The sequence below is a fragment of the Carassius auratus genome, unplaced genomic scaffold (genome assembly GCF_003368295.1).
Source record: "Carassius auratus strain Wakin unplaced genomic scaffold, ASM336829v1 scaf_tig00214568, whole genome shotgun sequence".
NCBI lineage: Eukaryota > Metazoa > Chordata > Actinopteri > Cypriniformes > Cyprinidae > Carassius > Carassius auratus.
In genome coordinates, this window is record NW_020527713.1 from 14,123 (window position 1) to 36,933 (window position 22,811).

Consider the following 22,811-nt stretch of genomic DNA (forward strand, 5'->3'; position numbering starts at 1 on the left):
TAAACACACACACACACACACATCTATTTGTCCTCAAAGGGCCTGTTATAAAACCCCTCTACACGTGAAAACTTTACTGTTTTCTATGGACACAGACCAACAGAAAAACCTCATATATCCGCCTGGCCACACACAAACACAGCAAAGATGTGTAATAAACCAGATCTCTTTCTCTTTCCGTATCTACATCATTCATCCCTTTGTATCCAATCTATTCCTTCTTGGAGGACAATTTTATTGCTCAAAGGTTGCTCTTTCAAAGCTCAGGAAACCAAATTGAATTTGCCCAAAACCTTTTTGTTTGACTCAAATGGTTCTCTTAAGACCTTAGGATAAATAAAATTGTCACAAAAGAGACAACTGTTGACATTCAAAATTATGCTTCATGCAACATATAGAAATCTCTGACCTCTGGTTGTTCTGAAACATGAGATTACGGGTTATTTAGTTTGATAGAAAATTATTTATTGCAGTATTCCTCCAGGACAGAAGGGGGCGCCAACTTACTGTCAGATCTATATAACATACTGTCAGTCTTGAAAGATCGAAATGAGAAAAAAGAAAAAAACAACAACAACCTTGTTTTAACTGAAATAACTGGACTAAACCTTGACCTTCAGCACAAGGTCTCATGTAACTGTACGATCTATTGCTGTAATTATGAGTGTGAGAAAAAACCTGGAAACAATTATGTTGTTAATAAGTCTTGTGTTAGCATATGGTACATTTAGATTTTCTTTAGATTCCCCCCGCCCCAGACCAGTGTGGTGTGATTTATCAGATGCAGCCGACTTAAACTCATAAAAGCTCTTTGTCATTTAATTAGTAACTGAATATAATTTTCCACCTTTTTTTTAACAGCAACTGGCTTTGAATCGATGAACTACAGATGGAAAGAGCAGCTGATTGAGGTCTGTTAAATAAGTAACAACACAACTGGTATTTTTTATTTAGAATTGAGAGTTTTGTGCTGAATAGGAAGATTTAAAAAAAATTATTCAACCACACAATTATTTATCAAACATACATTAAATGTTTATGCAGTTTTATTATGACTGTTATCACTTTAATTAATAAAATCCAATGCAAAATACTTGTAGAATAAAGAACTACAAATAACAAAATTAAGTTGTTTGTTTACATGTTGTCTATGTTTATGATGTTAAAGAATGTCAACAATAAGAAGAGAATTATAGAATCTAACATTTTTGTCAGTGAACACAGATGAAGTAGGAAATCATGCAAATGTAAATCTATAAAAAAATTTGCTTGCCACAAAAAATGCACATTACGAATACTGTATTGTACTCCAAATGTGATGCCATTGTATGATTTATTTCTTTAGAAATAATTACAACTAAATTAAAATTAGTAGTGGATATAATTATTTAATTTTATCTTTAGTCTTTAAAAATGCATATGAATATATTTTAACAGAATATGTTGCAGTTTTGGAGTGATTTTGGAGTGATTTTATTGCAGTGTTTAAGGAAACATTGAGACCCCTTCATGATCATGTATCAATACAAATTCTCTTTCTTCTTTACATGAAGTGATTCTGATAATTTATTTGTCTGCATGTATGACAAATCTGTAGGAGTACCATAAACTGCTTGTGGTTAGGTATTGCTTTATGAGATTTTTTATTATTTCCTTTGACTAGCAATTTTGAGGACAGTTTCAGAGAATGGTCTCTGAAGAATCTCTCAGCAAAGTCCAAGTTGGAGAGAAGTGTGTTGTCTGTAACGTTATTTTCCTTCAGTTCATGCATCACAAACATAATGCTTTCTGTGTCAAGGTGAAAACTGGGGTAACAGCTTGGAAATAAAGAAAATGTATACATTTAATTAAAGTTTTAACTTCTTCTGCAGATCAATTGTAATGTACTTACAATAAAGAGTCCATTGAGAAGAAGGATAGGTTTCTCAAGCAGGCCAAAAATTCTTCAAAATAATGTACAGTCATTATCTGAAAATAATCAGGGAGATCAAGAAGTGTAGGAGCGAGGTGAGGTTTCTCTAGCAGGCCAAAATTTCACAGGAGTAATCCACACTGTCATCAGATACAGCAGTCATTTACTCAGAATAATGTGCAGTCATTCTCTCAAAATAAACAGGGTGATCAGAAGTGCATGGGACTTTTATAACCCTGAGGTATTATAAAACAGAATGCTTTACCTAAATCTCTGTTTATCAGAGTATGAAGTAATTCGAAAAAAGTTTGTTTTAATGAGGTACGTGTATGGGAATACACACATAAATATATCTTTTGGTGTGCTAGTTCCTTTTGGAAAGAAGTATAAAGACTTCTTTAAGACTCTTTAAGACCCATTTACTTTGACATATATGACACCTAATGTTAATTTCTTCAATATTATCAGACTTAAACTCTTAGAGAAATACAACACTTTGAAATACTAAATGGACGATCCATTTTGACTGTATTTTGTGTACATAAAACATATGGAAAAAGACAGTTGGACAGACTTACCTACTGTAGATCTTTGTTCTGTGGTCATATAAAAGATAGAACTTTGAAAAACGTTTGGTCTTTGTCAAATGTTGTCTTCTAGTAGCTCAGGATTCACTGTAAGTTTCACTTTCAGTTTAACATCAGTTTCACTTTCTGGGAAACGTGTCATTATAGGCGGGGAGAAACAGAAGAAACAGAACAAGACTAGAATAAGCATATACAGATATAGAATTGAACTGAATTTCTTTATTGTTATTGTAAGCCTACAACTTAAATTTTACCCACCAACAAAATTTAACATGCAAACTGCACACTAAATGCAGTTAAAAAATAAAAAAATAAAAGCAACAATCTAATATATAATAAGTCACAACACACTTATTAAGCATTACTATAAATAAACCAATCAATGCCCCACAAAACTTATTAAATTACTATTACAACTCAAAAAAAAAAAAAAAAAAAATTGTTAGCTTGATTCAGAGCATTAATGGCTCTGGGAATAAAACTGTTCCTCAAACGTGAGGTACAAGCAAGCGTAAATTGTCAAAATGTTTAAAGATGTGGTGGCATGGATGTGTAGAGTCTTTACAGATGATAGCCTTTGCTAGACAGCATGACCTATAGATTTATTCTAATGCTGGTACTGTAGTTCATCTCCGATTATCCTCTGTGCTCGCAAGACTACCCACTCGAGTGCTTTTTTATCATTAACTCTACAGTTAGAAAACCATACAGAAATGCAATATATTAGAATGCTTACTATAGTACACCAATAAAAAGTGATCAGCTTCTGTTGAGGTTAAAAAGATTTCCTTGATGTCCTCAAGGAAAATAGTCTTTGCTGAGCTTTCTTTATTAATGCCGTGATATTTGTGGACCCAGTAATGTACTCATGAGATGTATAACCTCCTTAGTCTTTTCTGTATTAAGGGTCAGATTGTTTTTAGAGCACCAAGTTTTATATGTCCGCTCTGTAGGCTGATTCGTCATTGTTAGGAATCAGTCCAATTACTGTGGTGTCATCCGCAAATTTAACAATAATGTTAATGGAAAATGAAGGAACGTAACCATGTGTTTAGAGGGAATAAAGGATGGGACTCAGTACATATCCTTGTGGCATGTCAATACAGCTGTATTATACTTTATTTAATGTTTAAAATGATGTATCTATCAAACAATACAAATAAACATTCATTTTGGGGCGAATAATTTATAAACGTGGAAACACATTTAGCGTTTAGACACATATAATTTACAGTACATAAAACACATGCCAGTGCAGAGATCTTTAGCATTGAAAGACTTTGAAATTAATTTAATGTTCCTTTAGAGAACTAGTGGAATAGGACAGAATATTTTGATAATCCAGTTCTGTATTACTCAGCAGAACTGTTACACAGCATGTATTGTGTTGGAACTCATCTATCTGTGGCCGTGGCCAATGTTTAATATATTGGCAGTGTAAAATCAAATTTCTAAAAGGCAGAAAGAATCACTGAATCATGCACACTGCACTAGTATTGATGGTTTTATGACTTTTTTGTGTCATTGCACTTGGTTGCCCCACCCAAAGTAAAATTTAATTGGTCTAAAATCCTGCTCCATAGAATTATACATATGTTCTGATTGGCTGTTATTGTGCCATGTGAATACAGTGTTTACACATTAGATTTCAGACAAATGACTTCCAACACACTCTCATGTCCATTCATACCTTTTTTTATGTTTTGGAAATTGGTGGCCAATTCCTAATACAAATGACCTCATTTTTTTATTTTTGTATGATCTGCTTAAACTCCACTGACCGTTATTTTAGCTTTTATGTTTTTAAATACAGATTACAACAAAAACCTAAATGTGTAATTTAGGTACATTTTGACATGCCAAGGTTTTGCAATTTGCAAACAGGTATAATGAAATCATGGGACCTATCTAAAAAGGGGTCAATGTCTGACAAAACCATTTTTTTTTTTTTTTTTTTACTTTTGACCAGTAGGAAATTTATTCCAGTGAAAGAAAATCAAATAACACTTTATTCCACTCCGACACTATTGCTGGTTTATCAGCTAGCCTACTTTATGTTTTGGCAAATCGTGGATGATTACTATGAATTTCTTTGATGGTTAGGTTTAGGTTTAGGTTGAGGTTACGCGTTTTTCTAAAGATCTTACATTTTTTTATAAATCACATTCGCCAGCTTGTAAAGTAGTTATATTTTCTCATGAAATCTAATTAGTAAGGATGGATAACATGGGATGATGTAAGAAAGGAAAAAAGACAGGAGAAGGAGAAAGAGCAGATGAGGGTTGAAACGACCAGACAAAACAAGAAAAGAAAAGAAAAGAAAGGAAAAAGTCGACTAAGGTGAAAAGCTGGCATTGAACGCCTTTTGATCTAAAACCTCTGCCTGCCAAGGGGCAGTTGCCATGGCAACACCGAGCTGCCAAAGATATTTGTTGATGGATGACAGTTTGAGCCAGCAGCATTAGACAGATTCTACATCTGGAAGAACAAAAAGAGACAGAGAGAGGCATCATGCTCCTCTACTCCTCTATTAGTGTTGACAATGACATGATGCTTGTCATACTGTGCATCGCAACACACCCACACACAGTTCCTCTCTCTCAGACTGCCATGGTGCCCCAGGGAATGTGAGTTGAACGGTGAGGCCGGCTGTCATTTTTGAAATTAGACTCATGTGGCATTTAAGTGCATTCAGAGTATATGAAGCTTTTTTGTTGTTTACATCTTGTTTGTTTAACTGTGCATAAATGCTGCAAAAAAATGTTCTTCCTAATGAAAATTTCTCTCTCTGTCTGATAGCTCCTGAATCCTGTATCATTAGTCAGACCGGGAACACTTATCTCAAATAATTCAAAAGCGCAGCCAGGCCTGTCATTACACAGATATGAAAACAGGAGATTGGTGGGGGGAAGTGTGCGAGATTGAACTTCAACAATATGTTAGCCAGGGAGGGTTCAGGAGAGACTGAGAAAGACAAAAAAATGAGTAATGAGAAATAAAGTAAGAACAGTATCAAATTCCTTTTAAAGGGATACTCCACCACAAAATGAATTTTTTGTCATTAATCATTTACCCCCATGTCGTTCCAAACCCGTAAAAGCTTTGTTCATCTTCAGAACACAATTTAAGATATTTTGGATGAAAATTGGGAGGCTTGTGACTGTCCCATTAACTGCCCAGTAAATCACACTGTCAAGGTCCAGAAATGTATGAAAGATCAGAATAGTCCATAGTCCAAAGCGGTGAAGAACACTTTTGTGCACGAAAAAAAAAAAAAAAACAATAATAAAAACTTTATTCAACAATTCGTCTCCTCTGTATCTTTCCGCATCTCCTAGCGCCATTTTGGAAAATATCTTCTCAATGCAAGCAACTCTGCCGCGACACAAGGATACGTTGTCTACATGTGTTTATGCTTTGATTTGAACGAAAACAGCGCATCTGTGCAGCATGGCTGACAGAGAAGATGCTTGTGCTCAGCGGATATTCTCCAACATGGTGTATGGTGATGCGTAGACACAGAGGTAATTCTAATTGGTTAGGGTTAGGAATAGGGGTAGGGGGTACAAGAGGGTGCTAAGCACTCTCACACAAAATAAATAGCAACTGCAGTTAATTAGAATAGATTAGATTCAACTTTATTGTCATTCCACAGGTACGGTACAAGGCAACGAAATGCAGTTAGCATCTAACCAGAAAATGCTGTAATAATGGCATTTCATTGCAGATTTGGCGAACTATTCAGTCGAACTGTCGAATTGTACTACCCATTGTTTTAATGGGAGGTAGCAAAATCTGACAGGGTAGGACAAATCGACAGAACGCTGGGCCTTGTAGCATTCACCTTTCGGCACGACACCTTTTGCCAGGCCGCTTACTCTGAGCCAGAGCTACCCTTGTTTTAAATAATCTTTCACGTGAGGTTTTCGCAAAACCCTTTGTCTAATAGTGACTACAAACTTAAGTGGTGAAGATAAGACTGCATTTTTGGACTACATTTCAGAAGATTCAAGACGGTTTCACACTGCGGGACATTTCCACGGATGGACGGATGAGCGGGTATTGAAACAGTTCACATGCTACTGTACTTCCACAAGCAGTGTTATTTACCTGATAAATTTGCAAACAAAGACAATGACAAATTGTATAATGTCAAAACATGACGACGAACCTGAGGTGTGAAAGATGGACCAAAATAACTTACAATGTTTAAAATCACATCTGGTGAATTTCAAAGGTGAAAAGCCCATATGAAAACTAGATTTTCCAACAACATCCAGAGGTGGACTCAGTGAATCACATCATCGCATCATGTCTACTTCAATGGAAGCACTCTGTGCTCAATCTAGGAACATCTCATACCAGGGTGTGTGACGACGTTTATGTGAGTTTTCATAATAACCACTGAGTGTATGTGTGCATGATTGATTGTGGGGTGTGTGTTTGCCATGAACCATTTTTTTTTTTGCCTCAGGGGATCCCAGACTGCTCTTCCAGTAAACATTGTTTCCATAGTGATAATGGGTAAGAGAGGAAGGATGCGAAAAGGTGACAGCAAGAGTAATAAGAAAGTGAATGAGTGAGAAAATATGTGTGTTTGTGTGTGAGCGAGTTAGTGAGAGAGAGAGAGAGTCCAAAGAAATGAGCTGCATGCCAGATATAATCACATCACAAGGAGATAAAGGGAACATTGTAAGCTTGGGATCATTCCTTTATTCTTAACACATCTCACAAAAAACACACACATTCAAACCTGAAAAAATGTTTAAAGAGCAGGTCATATGGTATTTTAAAGTGTCCTAATATTGTGTTGGAGTCCCCTACAACAGGTTTAAATGCAGCTAAGGTCAGAAAACTTTGTACATTTCTCTGAATATACATTTAATATAAGAATAATTTTTTCAGTTATTTCGAAATGATTCTCGAAGCAGTTCTGAGCTTAAAGGGTTAGTTCACCCAAATAATCAAAATTATGTCATTAACTCACCCTCATGTCGTTCCAAACCCGTGAGACCTCTGTTCATCTTCGGAACACAGTTTAAGATATTTTTGATTTAGTTCGACAGCTCTCAGTCCCTCCATTGAAACTGTGTACGGTCTACTGTCCATGTCCAGAAAGGTAAGAAAAACATCATCAAAGTAGTCCATGTGACATCAGAGGGTCACGCGAACGAATCACTCAAAGTAACCGGATCTTTTTGAACCAGTTCACCAAATCGAATTGAATTGTTTGAACTGTTTTGTGTCTCCAATACGCATTAATCCACAAATGACTCAAATGAAGCTGTTAACTTTTTTAATGTGGCTGACACTCCGAGTTAAAATAAACCAATATCCCGGAGTAATTCATTTACTCAAACAGTACACTGACTGAATTGCTGTGAAGAGAGAACTGGACATAAACACTGAGCTGAGACAGAGAATGACTCGTTCACGAGTCAGAACCGGTTGCATCGTTTTTCGGATCACCAGTAGTTCTTTCGGACAGTTCAATTCAATAAACCAGTTGAAGAAAATGGTTCACCGTTTGTTTTGCGCTCGACGTAATAATTTCATTGGCGATGATTGCCCTTGATTCAATTCTTCGGTTTACCTGTGCTCATAACATTAGCACAGAATCAGTTCAGAATCAATGGCCAAAAGAACCAGTTTGGTTCAGACGCACTGTGTGTCAGTCTGCTAATGCGCAGTTATCATCAACTCCTCGGTTCTCCAATCGGACGTGTCTGACAGAAACGGTTCTTGACTCGAGAACGAGTCAATCTTTTGTTTGTTATCTGGCTCGGCTCGGTGTTCATCTTCAGTTCTCTCTTCACAGCAGTTCAGTCAGTGTACTGTTTGAGTAAATGAATTACTCCGGGATATTGGTCTGTTTTAACTCAGAGAGAGTGTCAGCCACATTAAAAAAGTTAACAGCTTAAGGGCCCTATCTTGCACCCAGCGCAATTGACTTTGTACACCGACGCATGTGTCATTCCTATTTTGCACCCGCGCAAAGCGCGCTTTTCCCTCCACAGAAGCACGTCGCTAAACTAGTGAATGAACTTGCGCTCCCTGGGCGGTTCAGCGCAAAAAAGGAGGCGTGTTCCGGCGCAAACAGTCCCTGGTGCTATTTTGCTGTTCCATTAAACAATTGCGCCACTGACCAGAAAAAACCTAGTCTAAAGTCAGTGGCGCGTTGCGCGTTGTTCATTATGCTATTTTAAGGGCGCATGCTTGACCATAATGTATAGCGTGCACAACGCGCATACACTTTGCTCATGTAATCTACACAGATGCAACAGTTATTTTTGCAAATCATAAATTGTTACACTAAAAAAATATTAACACATGAGATGACGGAAATCATTGTGGTGTGCCACGAAGATGTGAAAAAATAGGCATAAATCTAGCTTACAAATTATTCAGGCTAATTGTAGTAATTAAGGATCAGACCTGTTTGAGGTCATATATGTATATAAGGACATCTGACAAATTGGTTTGTCCGTCAAGAACCAGGAAAAAAAATCGATGAAACAATTGTGGCTATTTCCTCCCACGCCTGTTTAACCGACGCTATTTTGGGTGGGTTTCTCCCATCCCCATACAACACAAGTTCTCTGTCTTTCACTGCTCTTACAAGAACATCAGTCTCCTCGGCTGTGAACCGCTCCTGGCGAGCGCCTTGTAAATACGTCATAATAATAGCAATCCATAATGGAACTTGCGCACCTGCTTTTAAAGGGAATGTTGGATGACGCTCTGATTGGTTTATTTCGCGTTACGCCCAAACCACACCTATGAATAATGAAGCTACTTCAGACCAACCCATTTTAGATTTGCGCCGGGCGCAAGAGCCATTTATCCCGCCGGGAAAATAGCAACAGCGCCGAGACCCGCCCACAAACTTACTTGCGCTTTGCGCTTTGACACTTGCGTTTCAGATCGTTAAAATAGGGCCCTAAGTCATTTGTGGATTAATGCGTATTGGAGACGTGAACCGTTTAAAATGATTCAGATTTGGTGAACTGGTTCAAGAAGATCCGGTTACATCGAATGATTCGTTAGTTCGTTATTTATCATGCACTTTGTTGGTTAACAACTTTGCAGACTGTTTACATTGAAGGATAGCTAGGTTACAAACTGCAAAAAATATATTTTTTCGAAAACCCATATGACCTGCTCTTTAAGATTTAATTTGATTTCCTACCAGCAGTGTGCTCATGTCTTAGGGTCTCCCATTTTGTGTTTATTGAAATGAAAAAAATAAATGTAGAGAAAACACATAAACAAAGAAAGTGCATGAAAATAAAAACTTTCATAGTGAATGAAGATTCTCTCATTCGTAACCAATAATCACTTGAATCAGTTGACCTCAAAATAACAAATTAATGGGGATAATAAGTTAACTGTATCTGTGATCTCTGTCAGCTAACGTCAATTAGGTTGTTTTATCTCATGAATATGCAAATGTATGAAATGTTAAGGGTGCTAAATGAAATAGTATTTTATTAAACATTATGGCCACCTTCAGGGCCTCATGCATTCTGGCTAAAATCCACTGCCTGTAAACATGATCGTCATGGAAAGCAACCTATGACATGCATTTCTCAAGTGCCTATGAAATTTCGAACATTTTATTATTAGCATTTTTTTTTCTTTACAAATTCTAAATGAGTGTGAATCTTTTTTACTTCACATGGTGCCCATCACTATGGAAGGCTATTTCTGCCATGGTAAAGATACAATTGCAGAATTGCAAGATATAAACCCAAAATTACAAGATATAAACTTGTAATTATTCAGAAAAAAAAATTAAATAAAAATACCAGAAATGCACAAAATAAACTCAGGATTCTGAATTTCTGAGTTTGTATATTACAATTATAAACTTTTTTCCTTAGAATTCCGAGTTTATATTTCACAAATATTTTTTTTGTCTCTGCATGAAATAAAATAAGATAATTGTTGCTTTTTTTTATTCTGTTACCCCCCCCCCATAACAACTGTGAGTTTATATTTTGCAACTCTTGTCTTTTCTTCTCAGAACTGTGAGTTTATTGAAACAAGCTTCCATACTTTGCGGATTAAACTGGTTCAGTCACAAATATCTATAAACACATCAAACAGATTAAACAGGAACATTTAAGGCACAGTATGGTATTTTTTCGCAAGAGACAAGCAATATGTGAATTCACTGTCCCTTTTGATCTGGGATGTTGCGGAATCCAGAAGTACAAAAAAGTACCTAAAAATTCAAAAACATTGACCATTGATATTCTGGTTCCTATACGTAACATCTATTTGGCCGCTGGAAACCAGTTTCTTCCTTTGTTTCCACAGCAAGTGTTCAGTTGTTATTTTCCCCTCACGTGAGCCCTGGTGAGAGGCCCATGGTGTCCAGTACCTATAGCGTCTGTAATCCATCGCTGTGAAACCTCTCCTCCTCTAACCCTCTCCTTCCCTTTCTCTCTCTCTCTCTCCTGGGTCTCGTTTTCCCTGTGGCTCTGTGGACGTAGACCATCCCACGTCCTGTTCTGCTCTCTGGTTTCAGCTTGACAGAGAGCCAACATAGGACACACAGAGTCCTCTTCTTCATCACTGTCTTCCTCCTCGTCCTCCTCCTCCAGCAGCTGTGGAAATCTAACTGAAGATGGTGATGAAGAAGTAGGGTGAGAGTTGGTGTATACATCCCGTTCGTACACAGACAGAGGAAGCTGAAGGTAACGGCCGGCTGCGTATAAACAGCAGCAGGCTGGGATGCACTCTGGACCTTCCCTCCTCAGCAGACGCAGGCGTTTGCGGTACGGCCCAGGTGGCGTAATGCAGGGGTGCAGGACTGGAGGGGGAAGAGGGTTATTTGTGGCAGGGGATTGGAGGGGACAAGGTGTTGCTGTGGGACCCGATGGGAAGCACCAGTCACTCTGAAGGAGGATTTCATTTCTGAGGCGACGGAGAAGGTTGTTGATGAGCACGGAGCGCCGTAAGAAGGACTCTGGGTCATCCATGAAACGCAGTTTCGAAAGAGAGAGACGGAGAATGTGAGTGCGCTCCTCCAGGACTGGTGACACCTGTTGGCCCGGAACACAAGTTGAGAATTCATAAGTGAGGTCAGGTCAGCTATCAAGTTAATATGTATGATTCATGTGTTGTGAGGATCAAATTATTTGTTTTGTTTGAAGAGGTATGTACTGTCATTAATTGATAAACATTAAATTAGGGAACTAAAAACTTTTAGAAGATAAAAAAACAAGTGGTGCTTATTGGAGACGTGAATCAGTGCAAGTTTGGACTTACATCTTAGTCTGGGACTAGGCTTAAGCCTTGACTGTGAAACCTGGAGTAAAAGTGTTGTACTATAAATAATATAAAATGTTGTGTAGATTTATGTAGGCCTAGAAGACTTACAGTGTGGCAGTAACTCCTGAAGTTCAGTACAGGTTCTTCATCCTCCACGAACTTCCTCTTGAAATAAGAGATCCGTGACATGGCCACACGATCCATCACATGATCAGGAGCTCGTCTGTAATGGGGCGCTGGAGATAATGGGAAGGTTCATTAATTGTCTAAATCTTCTAGATTAAAGACCAGTATGATGGGAATTCCTGGCCTATTTTAGTTCCCAAATTAGATAACAGATTTTATAACATCTACTTTGGAACAGAACATCATCAGCACTCAGCATCAGCATTGTTCTTGTTCATAGTAGTCTGTTTTTCAGAGAGGAGATTAGTTTCAGACCTTCTATGAGCCCATGGGTGTCACCCCCTGGTGGTGAGGGGGTGGAGATACAGCTTTTACTGCAATGTTCTGAATCCCAGATCGGATGGTAGATGGATGGCGGGGCTTCTGTCTCAGGCTCACAAAATGGGTTCATTGATAGGACCAAAGCCATAGTTTCGCCTCAGTCCTGAACAACAAACACACAAAGATAATTATTAAAAAAAAATCACGTCATTAAAAAGCACATCATGTCATTCCAACACTATGACTTCTCGTCTTCCATGGAATACAGAAGATGTGTTTTATCCCCTGTCAGTGCCAGCGGGGTCCAGTGTTGCTTTGTACCCCATTAACTTTGTATTCACAAAAAGAGTTGAAATATTTATATATATTCAAATCTGTTCTACATACTGTATTTATAATACATACAGCATAGGCTACAAATGACATGCGTTGCATAAAAATCATACAGGTTTGGAACCACATATAGATGAGTAAAAGATGAAAGAATGTAGATTTTTTTTAATGAAATATCCCTTAAAACACAGGTTTTCATTTAAGACTGTCTGAATACAGTATATGTACTGTACCACTATTCAGTTTGTGTGTTCATAGAGAGGTCATATCTTAAAATGTTTTTGCTATTGATTTAAACACGAGTCACACTTCAAGAAAAGTTTGATGTCAGTAAAGTTTTTGCAATCAAATCCTTTAATAACAGCCTCTTTGTGAAGCTTGTATTACATTTGTGACAGGTTTACAAAACAATCTGTGCTGAAATTTGCAGCTAATACTGTTAAGATGTAATTGAAATGATCACAGTCTTAAAAATGCATGTTATTTTCTCACTGGGGAGCAAGTTTTGCATTCTGAAAGTTGCAGTATGTTCTCATATTACAATGAACTCTTTTATCTCAAAAGAGCAAGGAAAAGTTGAGTCTAAGACCCTTTTAAAGAAAGCAATCTCTTAACAACACTGTGCTACTCCATTATACACTTCGGTTGTAGACTTATTTCCTCTATCTTTGAAGATTACACTAACAAGGCATTTGAAAAACACATCAAGACTCTTTAAAAAAGCTAATAGAGCAAAAACACACACTCGGAAACACTCAGATAATGAGATAGAGTGAGAAAAAAATTCAATAGAAGTTGCTGAAGGGAAGGTATCTGTTTGTGTGATCGGTCTTTAATCATTTTGTTCTCTGTTCTACCACACGCAGTGACAGGGGAGAGAGAGGATAAGTTCTGGATGACTGCCTCTACAAAGGTCATTAATCTTCACTGACAGTTTCTTTCACACACACCATTACTCTCATGTAGTGGTTTCAGTTGGCACTTATTGAACTGCTAGTTTTCTGATAAACTTTGTTGTCACGTGAGAATTGTATCTGGTGACACAATTGTCATATGACAACAAATAAAGTTTATTTGTAATATTAGGGCTTTCAACTGATTAAAATATAGAATTCAAATGATATATTAATTAATTATTCAAATTAATCATATATTTAAGTGTTAACTGAGAAAATGCCCAGAATGAGAATAATTCATTACACTGTTGTGGCAGACAAAAGCACTGACATATATATATATATATATATATATATATATATATATATATATATATATATATATATATATATATATATATATATATATATATATATGTATTTATTGATAATTGTCAACCTTTTTAACATTTTTCTTTTTCTGGGGAATGTACTGTGTTGTGGAATTCACATACAGGTTCATGGACATGACTAATTGTGTTAATGTTATTGCATTAATTTTTAAATAATCAATTGCACTAACCAACGAATTGAACTGTATGAGTAAATGAGAAGTCTGTAAAGCAAATATTGTAAAAATTTCACATACTTTTTTTTTTTGCATGCACACAAATGCAAAAATGGTTCCTCTTGCAGTAAACTTAATTCGGCTGTAATAACCTGTCCTGTTTTGGTCGGTTTCTGCAGGGTTTGGATCACACTGAGCTCATGTGAGCGAGACGTGTTTAATCAGAGCAGATCCTCCTCTCCCTTGTACTGTTACCTGTTTCTCATTCCGCCCACAATTCTGCTTTGAATTTATGCTTTAGAAGACAGAGAGCTGACATAGAAGCAGAGCTCTCTCTCTCTCTCTCTCTCTCACACACACACACACTGTCTGTCTTTGTCTCTTTGCTAGTTTTGTGCTTTTATGCACTCTCTCTCTCTCTCTCCACCTCTTCCACTTTCATTTTCATGTGAAGAAAACATAAAAAAGGTGCTGGATGCGTTGGATTTGCAGCTCATCAGTCACACACACACACATACACAAATATCACAGGGTACAGAAGGGAGTGTGTATTAGAACTGTGAAGCGCAGTAATGCTAAAACTACAAATAATAGAAAGCAGTTGATGCTAAAACCAGACGGAGAGAGTGAAAGAAAGAAAAAATGAGTGATCTAAACTAAGGAATCGTGTAAGGGATAAACTTTCAGTTTTTGCAATCGTGGTTTTTCCTATGCAAAAACCACAATTACAGGTTTCCATTGAGGTAATGTAGTCTTTGGCTTAACTTACTAAAACCAAAACATCCAAAGCTCATGAAGCTCTTTACTGGGTCATAAAAGCTGTTAAAACTGTAAAGCTCATTCACTCATCTGCTTAATGGGGACTTACTGTACTGTGTGTGTATATATATATATATATATATATATATATATATATATTAGTGCTGTCAATCGATTAAAAAAAATTAACTAATTAATCGCACAATTTTTTAAAATTAATCGCGATTAATCGCGATTAATCGCAATTAAAAGACTGAAACTTTTTGGATATGTAAATGTAAAATGTAAATAATTAATGTAAACTCAAGACAAAGAAACTATTGAAATTCAAAATATGATTGTTTATTGGAATTTTTGTTTAACTTGTAACACAGATTTTCTCATGTAAACAACATATCAGCAAAAAACCATCAATATCCTCCAAATTATCTGTTGGCTTGAAAGCCATATTTATTACAGAAATAAAAACACAGGCATGTAAGTACCATTTGAATTTCAAAACAATCAATGTCAATAAAAAACAAAAATGATTTCCATGTTGAATTCTAAGTGGACAAAAAAAAAATTCCAAAGTATAGTCATTGCCAGTGCTTTAAGGGGGCCAGTACGCAAGGGTACTCAGTACCGCCACTTCCAAATATAGCTCTCGAGCGTACCGCCACCTCTCCGTGCGCCCAGAACGTGCTTGTAGCGTACCGGTACGCTCATTTGGACATCTGTTTTAATAGAGGTTTTAATCTTTTACCTGCACTGCCGATTTTCAGAGCGCCCTTCACAATGCAAGCTTCCTAATTCATCCCACCCAGAGCAGAAACTACATTACCCATTCACCCTGAAGTTATACAAGTGAATAGCGCATGTGTCGCTTTTGCCACTGTTAAGTGTCAACAACTCAACGTGGCCGGAGAAGGTGTGTGAAACTCGTTGTGAGTTATACTAAAGCAAAATCTTGAGTATTTATTGTCTGATAAACATTAAAAGCTGTCTGCGGAGGTTGAGTCGTCCTGCAGCCCCCGCTGGCTGCTCATTGGCTGCAGCATCTTTTTTCTAAGTTCTAAAAAAATACCGTAGACGGCAAGGCACAAATTTAGATATTCATTTATCTAATTAATCTATAGCCTATGCACAAAGACAATATGATCTTTTTGTCCCCTTTTTGTTTTAAAGCTTGATGAAGAGAGAGAGCGCAAGCAGCTGCAGCTGTGAGGAGGACAGTGATGCACGCGCACAGGAGTGATTGACAGTTCGCGGCACTGTGTACAAAAATACTCCGCTACACAATTATTTCGTTTTTTTCGCTTAAGCTTATTAACGTTAGCGTTACAGAAAGGTCTGATTTACGCACTGTTACAGTCATTGTTTTTTTTTTTTTTTAAACAATGACATTTGAGTTCATGATTTTAATGTTGCTGTTTCTTGTGGCATATACTGATTACTGAATGAAGAGTAATGTTTCTTGTGGCAGACTGAAGAGTAATCCGGCAGAGTTTTATACTGAAACTTTCCGTCTAAAAGTCCTTCCTTGGTCTTATCCATATTTCTTTGCACGTTGAACACACATAGGCCACAACCAGAAATAAAAAAAACTGCAACCGCGTTAATTGCGTTATTTTTTTTTAACGCGTTAAATATTTCAAATTAATCGAATGCGTTAACGCGCTAATTTTGACAGCACTAATATATATATATATATATATATAAGAAGCTCTTCTTATGCACTCAAAGGCAGGTTTTGCCAGATTTGCTAACTTCTTGGAACATGCACTTCTCATGTATAGTTTATTAAGAACAGACTATTGAGTGGTTATTCTACCTTGAAATTTAATCCTTTGAAATGATTTAAACAGTTTTCAAAATGCTTCGTCGCTAGAAGTTAAGCTAGAGAGAGAGTCAGAGCAGACAGAAAGAAAACAAAGCATTGCACAATTAGTCAGGTTTTGAAAAGAGCTTTAGGCATCAGCTCATATCATGCTCTGCTCTTTGGAAAACCAGGTTGACATATCATTCTAAAACTCCAGTGAATGTCGACCACAAACTTGTTCTTGGCACATGCACAGAGCTAGAGAGTCATCAGAAACGCCACAGTCTGCGCACACGGCGTGACCCAGAAACAGACCCGTGATTTATGAGAAACATGAGTAACTGATATAAACACACGTTCAATGATGTAAATTATGACAAAATTTGGAGGTAAAACAGTGAGACAACAATATTTCATGGGTATTTATGACTTTCTATTGAGTTTAATAAACATAAAAAAATAGTTCAAGCTAAATGTATTTATTTATTTTTAATTTACACACTCACATGACTTTCTTTTTCTTCTGTGGAACAGAAAAGTTGACAATTCTGAATATTGAATGGTATGACAAAGAAGCAGCATAAAAGTATCATAAAAGTGGTCCATGCAACTTATGCACTATATTACAAGTCTTCTAAAGCCATATGATATTTTTGTCTTGTAAACAAACAAAGCAAGTTGTTCACTAAAAAAATATTGGCTTCCACTGTAGGTCTCAAATCTTATTTATGTCTGCATTCAGTTATATATTGTGCCTTTAGGCAAATTAATTGCATCATGTTTGATGACAAATTGCATCATGTTTGATGACTGTCAATAACTACAAAGTTGACATGATGTCTAAAAGTGACATTTAATACGAACTTCACGGCAGAGGGAGAACAGGGTATAATGACTTAAATTTTCATTTCTTAACACAAAGTTTGTATCGCTTCAGACGTCTTATAATGCAAGTTGCATGAACCAGTTTATGATGCTTTTATTTTGCTTTTTTTGGGGCCATAGAAGAAAAAAGATTTGGAATGACATGAAATACATCTTTAATTCATGATTGCAGAACCCACACTGACTACAAAGAGTCACATAGTAATGTGTGAAACACACCCTGCTGAAGTGACGCCCCAATCTACCATCAGGTGAAAAGATTACACACACACTTACACACCTCGCCAGGAACTATCATCCATCTGCACAGAAACTGCTTTTTGCCTGGGTGCTGGAAGCATTTAAACCACATGTGTCCTCCTCAGGGTGCAGGACTTCCATTCAACAGTTTGGGTTAAAGCTTTCCATGACCTGAATCTATCAGCGAGACAGAGGAGGTTTATTTAAGAATCGAAATGTTGCATTGGGGATCTGAACACATCCTGCAGACTGTAATCTAGGTCATTAGGTAGTCTCTTTCATTCTCTCATGCTCAGACAGAAAATGTAGGCAACACCCAGCTGAGGAGGTAAAACATCCATCTAAACATGTTTCACACACACATACAAAGCCTGAGGAAAGAGAGGAGGGAATGAGGGAAAAAAATGAAAGAGAGAAAAAAAGAGAAGCAGGAACACCTTTCCCGCCTGCCAAGAGCTCTGTGGCTGCTCAGCTTGTCTAGGTTAAATCCAACTCAGAGGGAGAGAGAAAAAAAAGAGTTGCACTATGTCTATACTGCAAGCAAAGACTGTAACGGTGTTAGACAGATAAAATAAGAGAAAAATTATACTGACTTCGGCAAGCAGTCCTCGTGTGTGTGTGTGAGCTTATGTGTGTGTGAGGTTAGCACAGTAACATGATCGTGCTGACACAAACGCCACATCAGTTCTGAAGGAATGTTCTGGCTATCCATGCATCCCTGCTGTTAAGAGTCAGAGCTTGAAGCTGTGTGTGTGTGTGTGTGTACAGTATGTGTGTGTGTGTGTGTGTTTTAGAGACAGAGGAAGGGCAATACATGCTCTCTGTATACTCAAAAGGGGCAGGGTAATCACATAATTCCTGCTATCATTTAAATGAGTATGATATTTACATCACGGTGGTCTCTGATTTATTATGTTATGGCTGTGATTTATTTGTGTTTAGACAGCAACACTTTTTATTAGTGTCTACTGAAAGTCTATATATTGTCTAATAAATGGCTGCCCACTGCTCCAGGTGTGTGTTCAAGGTTTGTGTGTGTTCACTGCTGTGTGTGTGCACTTTGGATGGGTTAAATGCAGAACACAAATTCTGAGTATGGGTTACCATACTTGGCTGTATGTCACGTCACTTTTTATAAACTCACAAAACATAAAAAAACAACAACATTTGATTAATTTATCATAATAATATTATTAAAATCACATAAAAACTATATTGTGGGTGAAAACCAACTCATCTTAGTATAGAAACTAAATTAGCTATCTATTAATTCCTTTTTTTTTTGCTTTATAAAGCCAAATAAAAAATATTTTCAAGTAAAAATAAAAAAGGGAATTAAAACTGAGAGTCAAATTTCCCTTGATCTTTTAATATATAGGTCAATGTACTATGAAAACATTTTGTAAGTTTCAGAACTCTTTTGTACTGACTTTGACTTTAACTTGACTTTTATTAGTTCATAAACAACTTTTATTGAAACCAAGCTATCAAAATGACTTGGTTTGGAAGATGCTGTGCAGTGTAAGTTTTGAAGAAACCTTCCTTCCTTGTGATCCTAACACCGTCTCTACATCGGATGTGAGTGTTTTTGTGGTGCAAATCCATTTCTCTTTCATGTGAAACACTGCATGTTTGTTTGCCTAACTTTTCTACTGATTCATTTTTAATTGGCACTTTGACAGGCTTTTCACACTGAAAGTAAAAGATGATGCAGTGCTGAGTCTGACTATATTGAATCCAACAGTAATATTGCAACACAAAAGTGGGAGTAAATTTGTATTTACCACTATTGCACTGTCTGTTCCAGATAGTTTGATATATACTTAGTATTTTTATGTTTTTAACCCAAATGACCCACTTTGTTTACAGAGTACGTCTATCTATTATTTAATGTGCAACTGTTAGCCAATCATAGCAGTGGGCATAAATTTTCTTAGTTATATACATTATAAATGTCCATAAACCTTTGTTCTTTTTGTCCAATTTATTATGTCCTGCCCAATAAAAATAGATTAATTTCTTTAAAAAAAAATACAAATAAATAAATATATATTTGTAGAGGATGGAGAGATGAAGAGTGTAATTTGACTATGCAAAAACCTGCTCATATAAATGTATATACTTGCTCTCAGATTGTGGATTATGTGTTTGTACCAAATTTGATGACAGTACAGTTTTTTGCAACATACAATATCTAATGTTTATCTACAGCCTTTTGGTGAGTCGGTTCTGAATGTGATTGAAGGTTTGACATCAAGATGATCTGCACAGGATGTGCCATGTGGCTTCCAAACCACAGTTTGAAAGTTTGAAGTTTTAGATGATTAAGAGCAGCCTGCAGACTCCTCAGAAGTCTCTTGAAGTAAATCCTCACCATGCCCAGACACAAATGACTGGAACGGACTGATGAGAACCACAGGCGGTAAACGATTGCGTGGGTTTTCCTTTTTGCCTGCTGTAGATCGAGGGATCAATGTGTGGCAGTATGCCAGACACTCTTAAACTGGCACAGTGATCTCAGGGGGAATACCCACATGCACACGAACACACACACTCCTGCCCCACAGCATCAGGAACAGATGCCACAGCCAGCGCAGTGAACCCATTGCTGAGAATGAAGCAAATAATCCCACTCGCAAACACATACCATCTCAGCCACGCACAATAGTTTCTCTCTCTTACACAACAACAACAATAGCCTCACACACATAGAACTGTCCCTTGCCTTACACTACGCAGACACCAATGCACAATTTTCCTGTGCAATAGCAATTGCGCATTCATGAGGACAAAAACAAACACTCTGCGTCCATCTATAAAGTTATTGTGCTTTCATCTTGTACATTTCATCTCCTTGTAAGGGAATCAAGTGGTAACAGAATTCTGGCTCCCTGCCCTTACAACACACACACATACAGAGCTTGAGTGTTTTAATGTGTGAAAGGAACATTGCTGTGTGTGTGTGTGTGTATATGTTTTTCTTTCCCGGTGGGGACTTAAACCTGGATACACACTGATTCATGGGGACTCGTGTCACAGTGGGGACCTAAATTGAGGTTCCCATGGGGAAACAAACTTATAAATCATGCATTTTTTTGAGAATGTAAAAATGCAGAAAGTTTTCTGTGAGGGGTAGGTTTAGGTGTAGGGTTGGTGTAGGATGATAGAGTACATAGTTTGTACGGTGCAAAAACCATTTATGCCTTTGGATAGTCCCCACCAGGACAGTAAACCAGATGTATGTTTGTGTGTGTACGCTCATGTGTGTGCATTTGTGTGTGTGACCTCACTGTCATTGTGTAATTATAGTACATTTTACAAATTATAATATAAACATGAAAGAATAAAGATCTTTGATTGATGATACAGGATGGATGTAGCTCACATGTATGATACATGTGTTTTTTTTTATTATATTTTTAATATATAGTCCCTCTGAATATATATATATATATATATATATATATATATATATATATATATATATATATATATATATATATATATATATATATAGATAGATAGATAGATATATAGATAGATATAGATATAGATATATACATAGATATATATGCATATAGAGCTATTGATATAAATGTTGATTTCAAATTATAGGACCATTTAATGCAAACTAGTGATGGCAAAAAAAAAAAAAAAAAAAAAAAATATATATATATATATATATATATATATATATATATATATATATATATATATATATATATATATATGTATATAAAAAAGGACTACATGAACCTAATGTACACACTTTGCCTTGTGCATTCCTCATATAAACAAAATATGTATGTAATATATGTAATATTTGATCATTAGTACCAGTTAACATAACACAAACGGGATTCTGTGTGTACTTCTGTTGTTCGCTCTTAACACACTTGAGAGATCACAAGTGTAGTTCATTTGTGTTGGCACTGTGCCATGTCGGTTTGCCTCCGGAGGCGGGTGGCGCGTAACTCTGAGCAGTGCGAATATGTCCAAATAATATGAACTTTTACTTACCTTTATCTATAATGGTGAATTAGTCAAAAGGAGTGCTGTTTTATTTAATCAGATGTGTCGTTGTGGACGCGCTCTCGTTTTCTCCTCTGGGCTCCGCTGCTGTAGTCCCGCTGGGTTCATCAGTAACTACTTATCCACGATCCATCAGCGAGAGCCTTTTTGTCTTGCAATAATCGATAAGGTTCTGCTGGGAAAATATCATCCAAAGCCAAGCAGTCAATCAGCGCACGAACAAAGCCGCTGTGATGTGACGGAATCTCCGTTGCGTGTCCGCGCAGGTCGCTTTGCTTTGTGCCACAGTGACCTCACCGGCAGACGGTGCGATGTTATTGCGTTTGCTTTGAGCTGGGCTTGTTAACGTCAGTGGACACGAGCAGCGTCGCCCCATTCCTCGGAATAAACAGCAGCAGCTTTTTGCTCAGGATCAGTCGCGTCACGTCCCAGCAGCAATGCTTCCCCGGTGCTTTGTGTGTGTGTTTGTATGCGTGTCTGGTTTTGGTCAGAGGAGCTGCGTTTAAGTTGGGCCGGGAGCGCGCAGCAGAAGTAGAGCGGGCGGGCACGGCGCCAATCATCTGTTAGACATTTCCCTTTTGAGCGGCGGCCCGTATTTACCAGCCGCGCTCCTGAGCGGATTTCTTCGGTATTCCTTATAGAAGGTGGAGTGAACGCCAATGTGTGCCAATTTATTTGGCGCTTTGGCTGCGATTCAGGTCCCTCCATCACTTTCTGTCCTCTGACACGCACAAACACCTATACCTGTAGAGTGTAGCCTAAAGACCTCCCATAGAACCATGTTTATTTTTGTTTGTTTATGATTTTTAGATTTTATTTTTCCCATCTACTTTTTAAAAGTTCCATCAGTCTGTGTTTGAGGATATTTTGTGGACACATTACTGTTTCGAATTTTGGCCCCCACAACTACAATCATACACACACACACACACAAAGACACAAAGGCTTTTTTCTTGCTCAGTTTCCCTCTTAACCGACTCCAGGTTCCAAAAAACACACCCTGTTTCTGGTTAGAAGCAGACATCCAATCCTGTGCCAGAATCTGTAATTTATTTTCTTGTGTGACAAGCAGCCCTGTGTTGAAGTACTTTTC

General features: G+C 37.2%; 1 protein-coding gene across 2 annotated transcripts; it reads right to left on the reverse strand.

Moving 5' to 3' along the window:
• Window positions 1-9,464: 9,464 nt before the first annotated feature.
• On the reverse strand, window positions 9,465-22,496 carry LOC113092325 (SERTA domain-containing protein 4-like). Of its 2 annotated transcripts, none has more exons than XM_026257903.1 (4): window positions 21,707-22,496; window positions 12,220-12,388; window positions 11,887-12,014; window positions 9,465-11,549 (listed from the first exon to the last, which is right to left on the reverse strand). In XM_026257903.1, exons 2-4 carry the CDS (start codon window positions 12,371-12,373, stop codon window positions 10,836-10,838), a joined length of 996 nt encoding a protein of 331 aa, XP_026113688.1. In that variant the 5' UTR covers window positions 12,374-12,388; window positions 21,707-22,496; the 3' UTR covers window positions 9,465-10,835. The 2 variants fall into 2 exon arrangements, with proteins under 2 accessions (XP_026113688.1, XP_026113689.1); XM_026257904.1 differs by having other exon boundaries at window positions 12,220-12,393.
• Window positions 22,497-22,811: the final 315 nt, after the last annotated feature.

Bases quoted from the DNA above. Each gene is read 5' to 3' on its own strand.
- LOC113092325 (XM_026257903.1), bottom strand. From the start codon at position 12,373: ATGGCTTTGGTCCTATCAATGAACCCATTTTGTGAGCCTGAGACAGAA. The intron at 12,015-12,219 runs GTCTGAAACTAA...CATTATCTCCAG, and splicing joins CACCCATGGGCTCATAGAAG to CGCCCCATTACAGACGAGCT. The intron at 11,550-11,886 runs GTAAGTCTTCTA...CCGGGCCAACAG, and splicing joins TCAGGAGTTACTGCCACACT to GTGTCACCAGTCCTGGAGGA.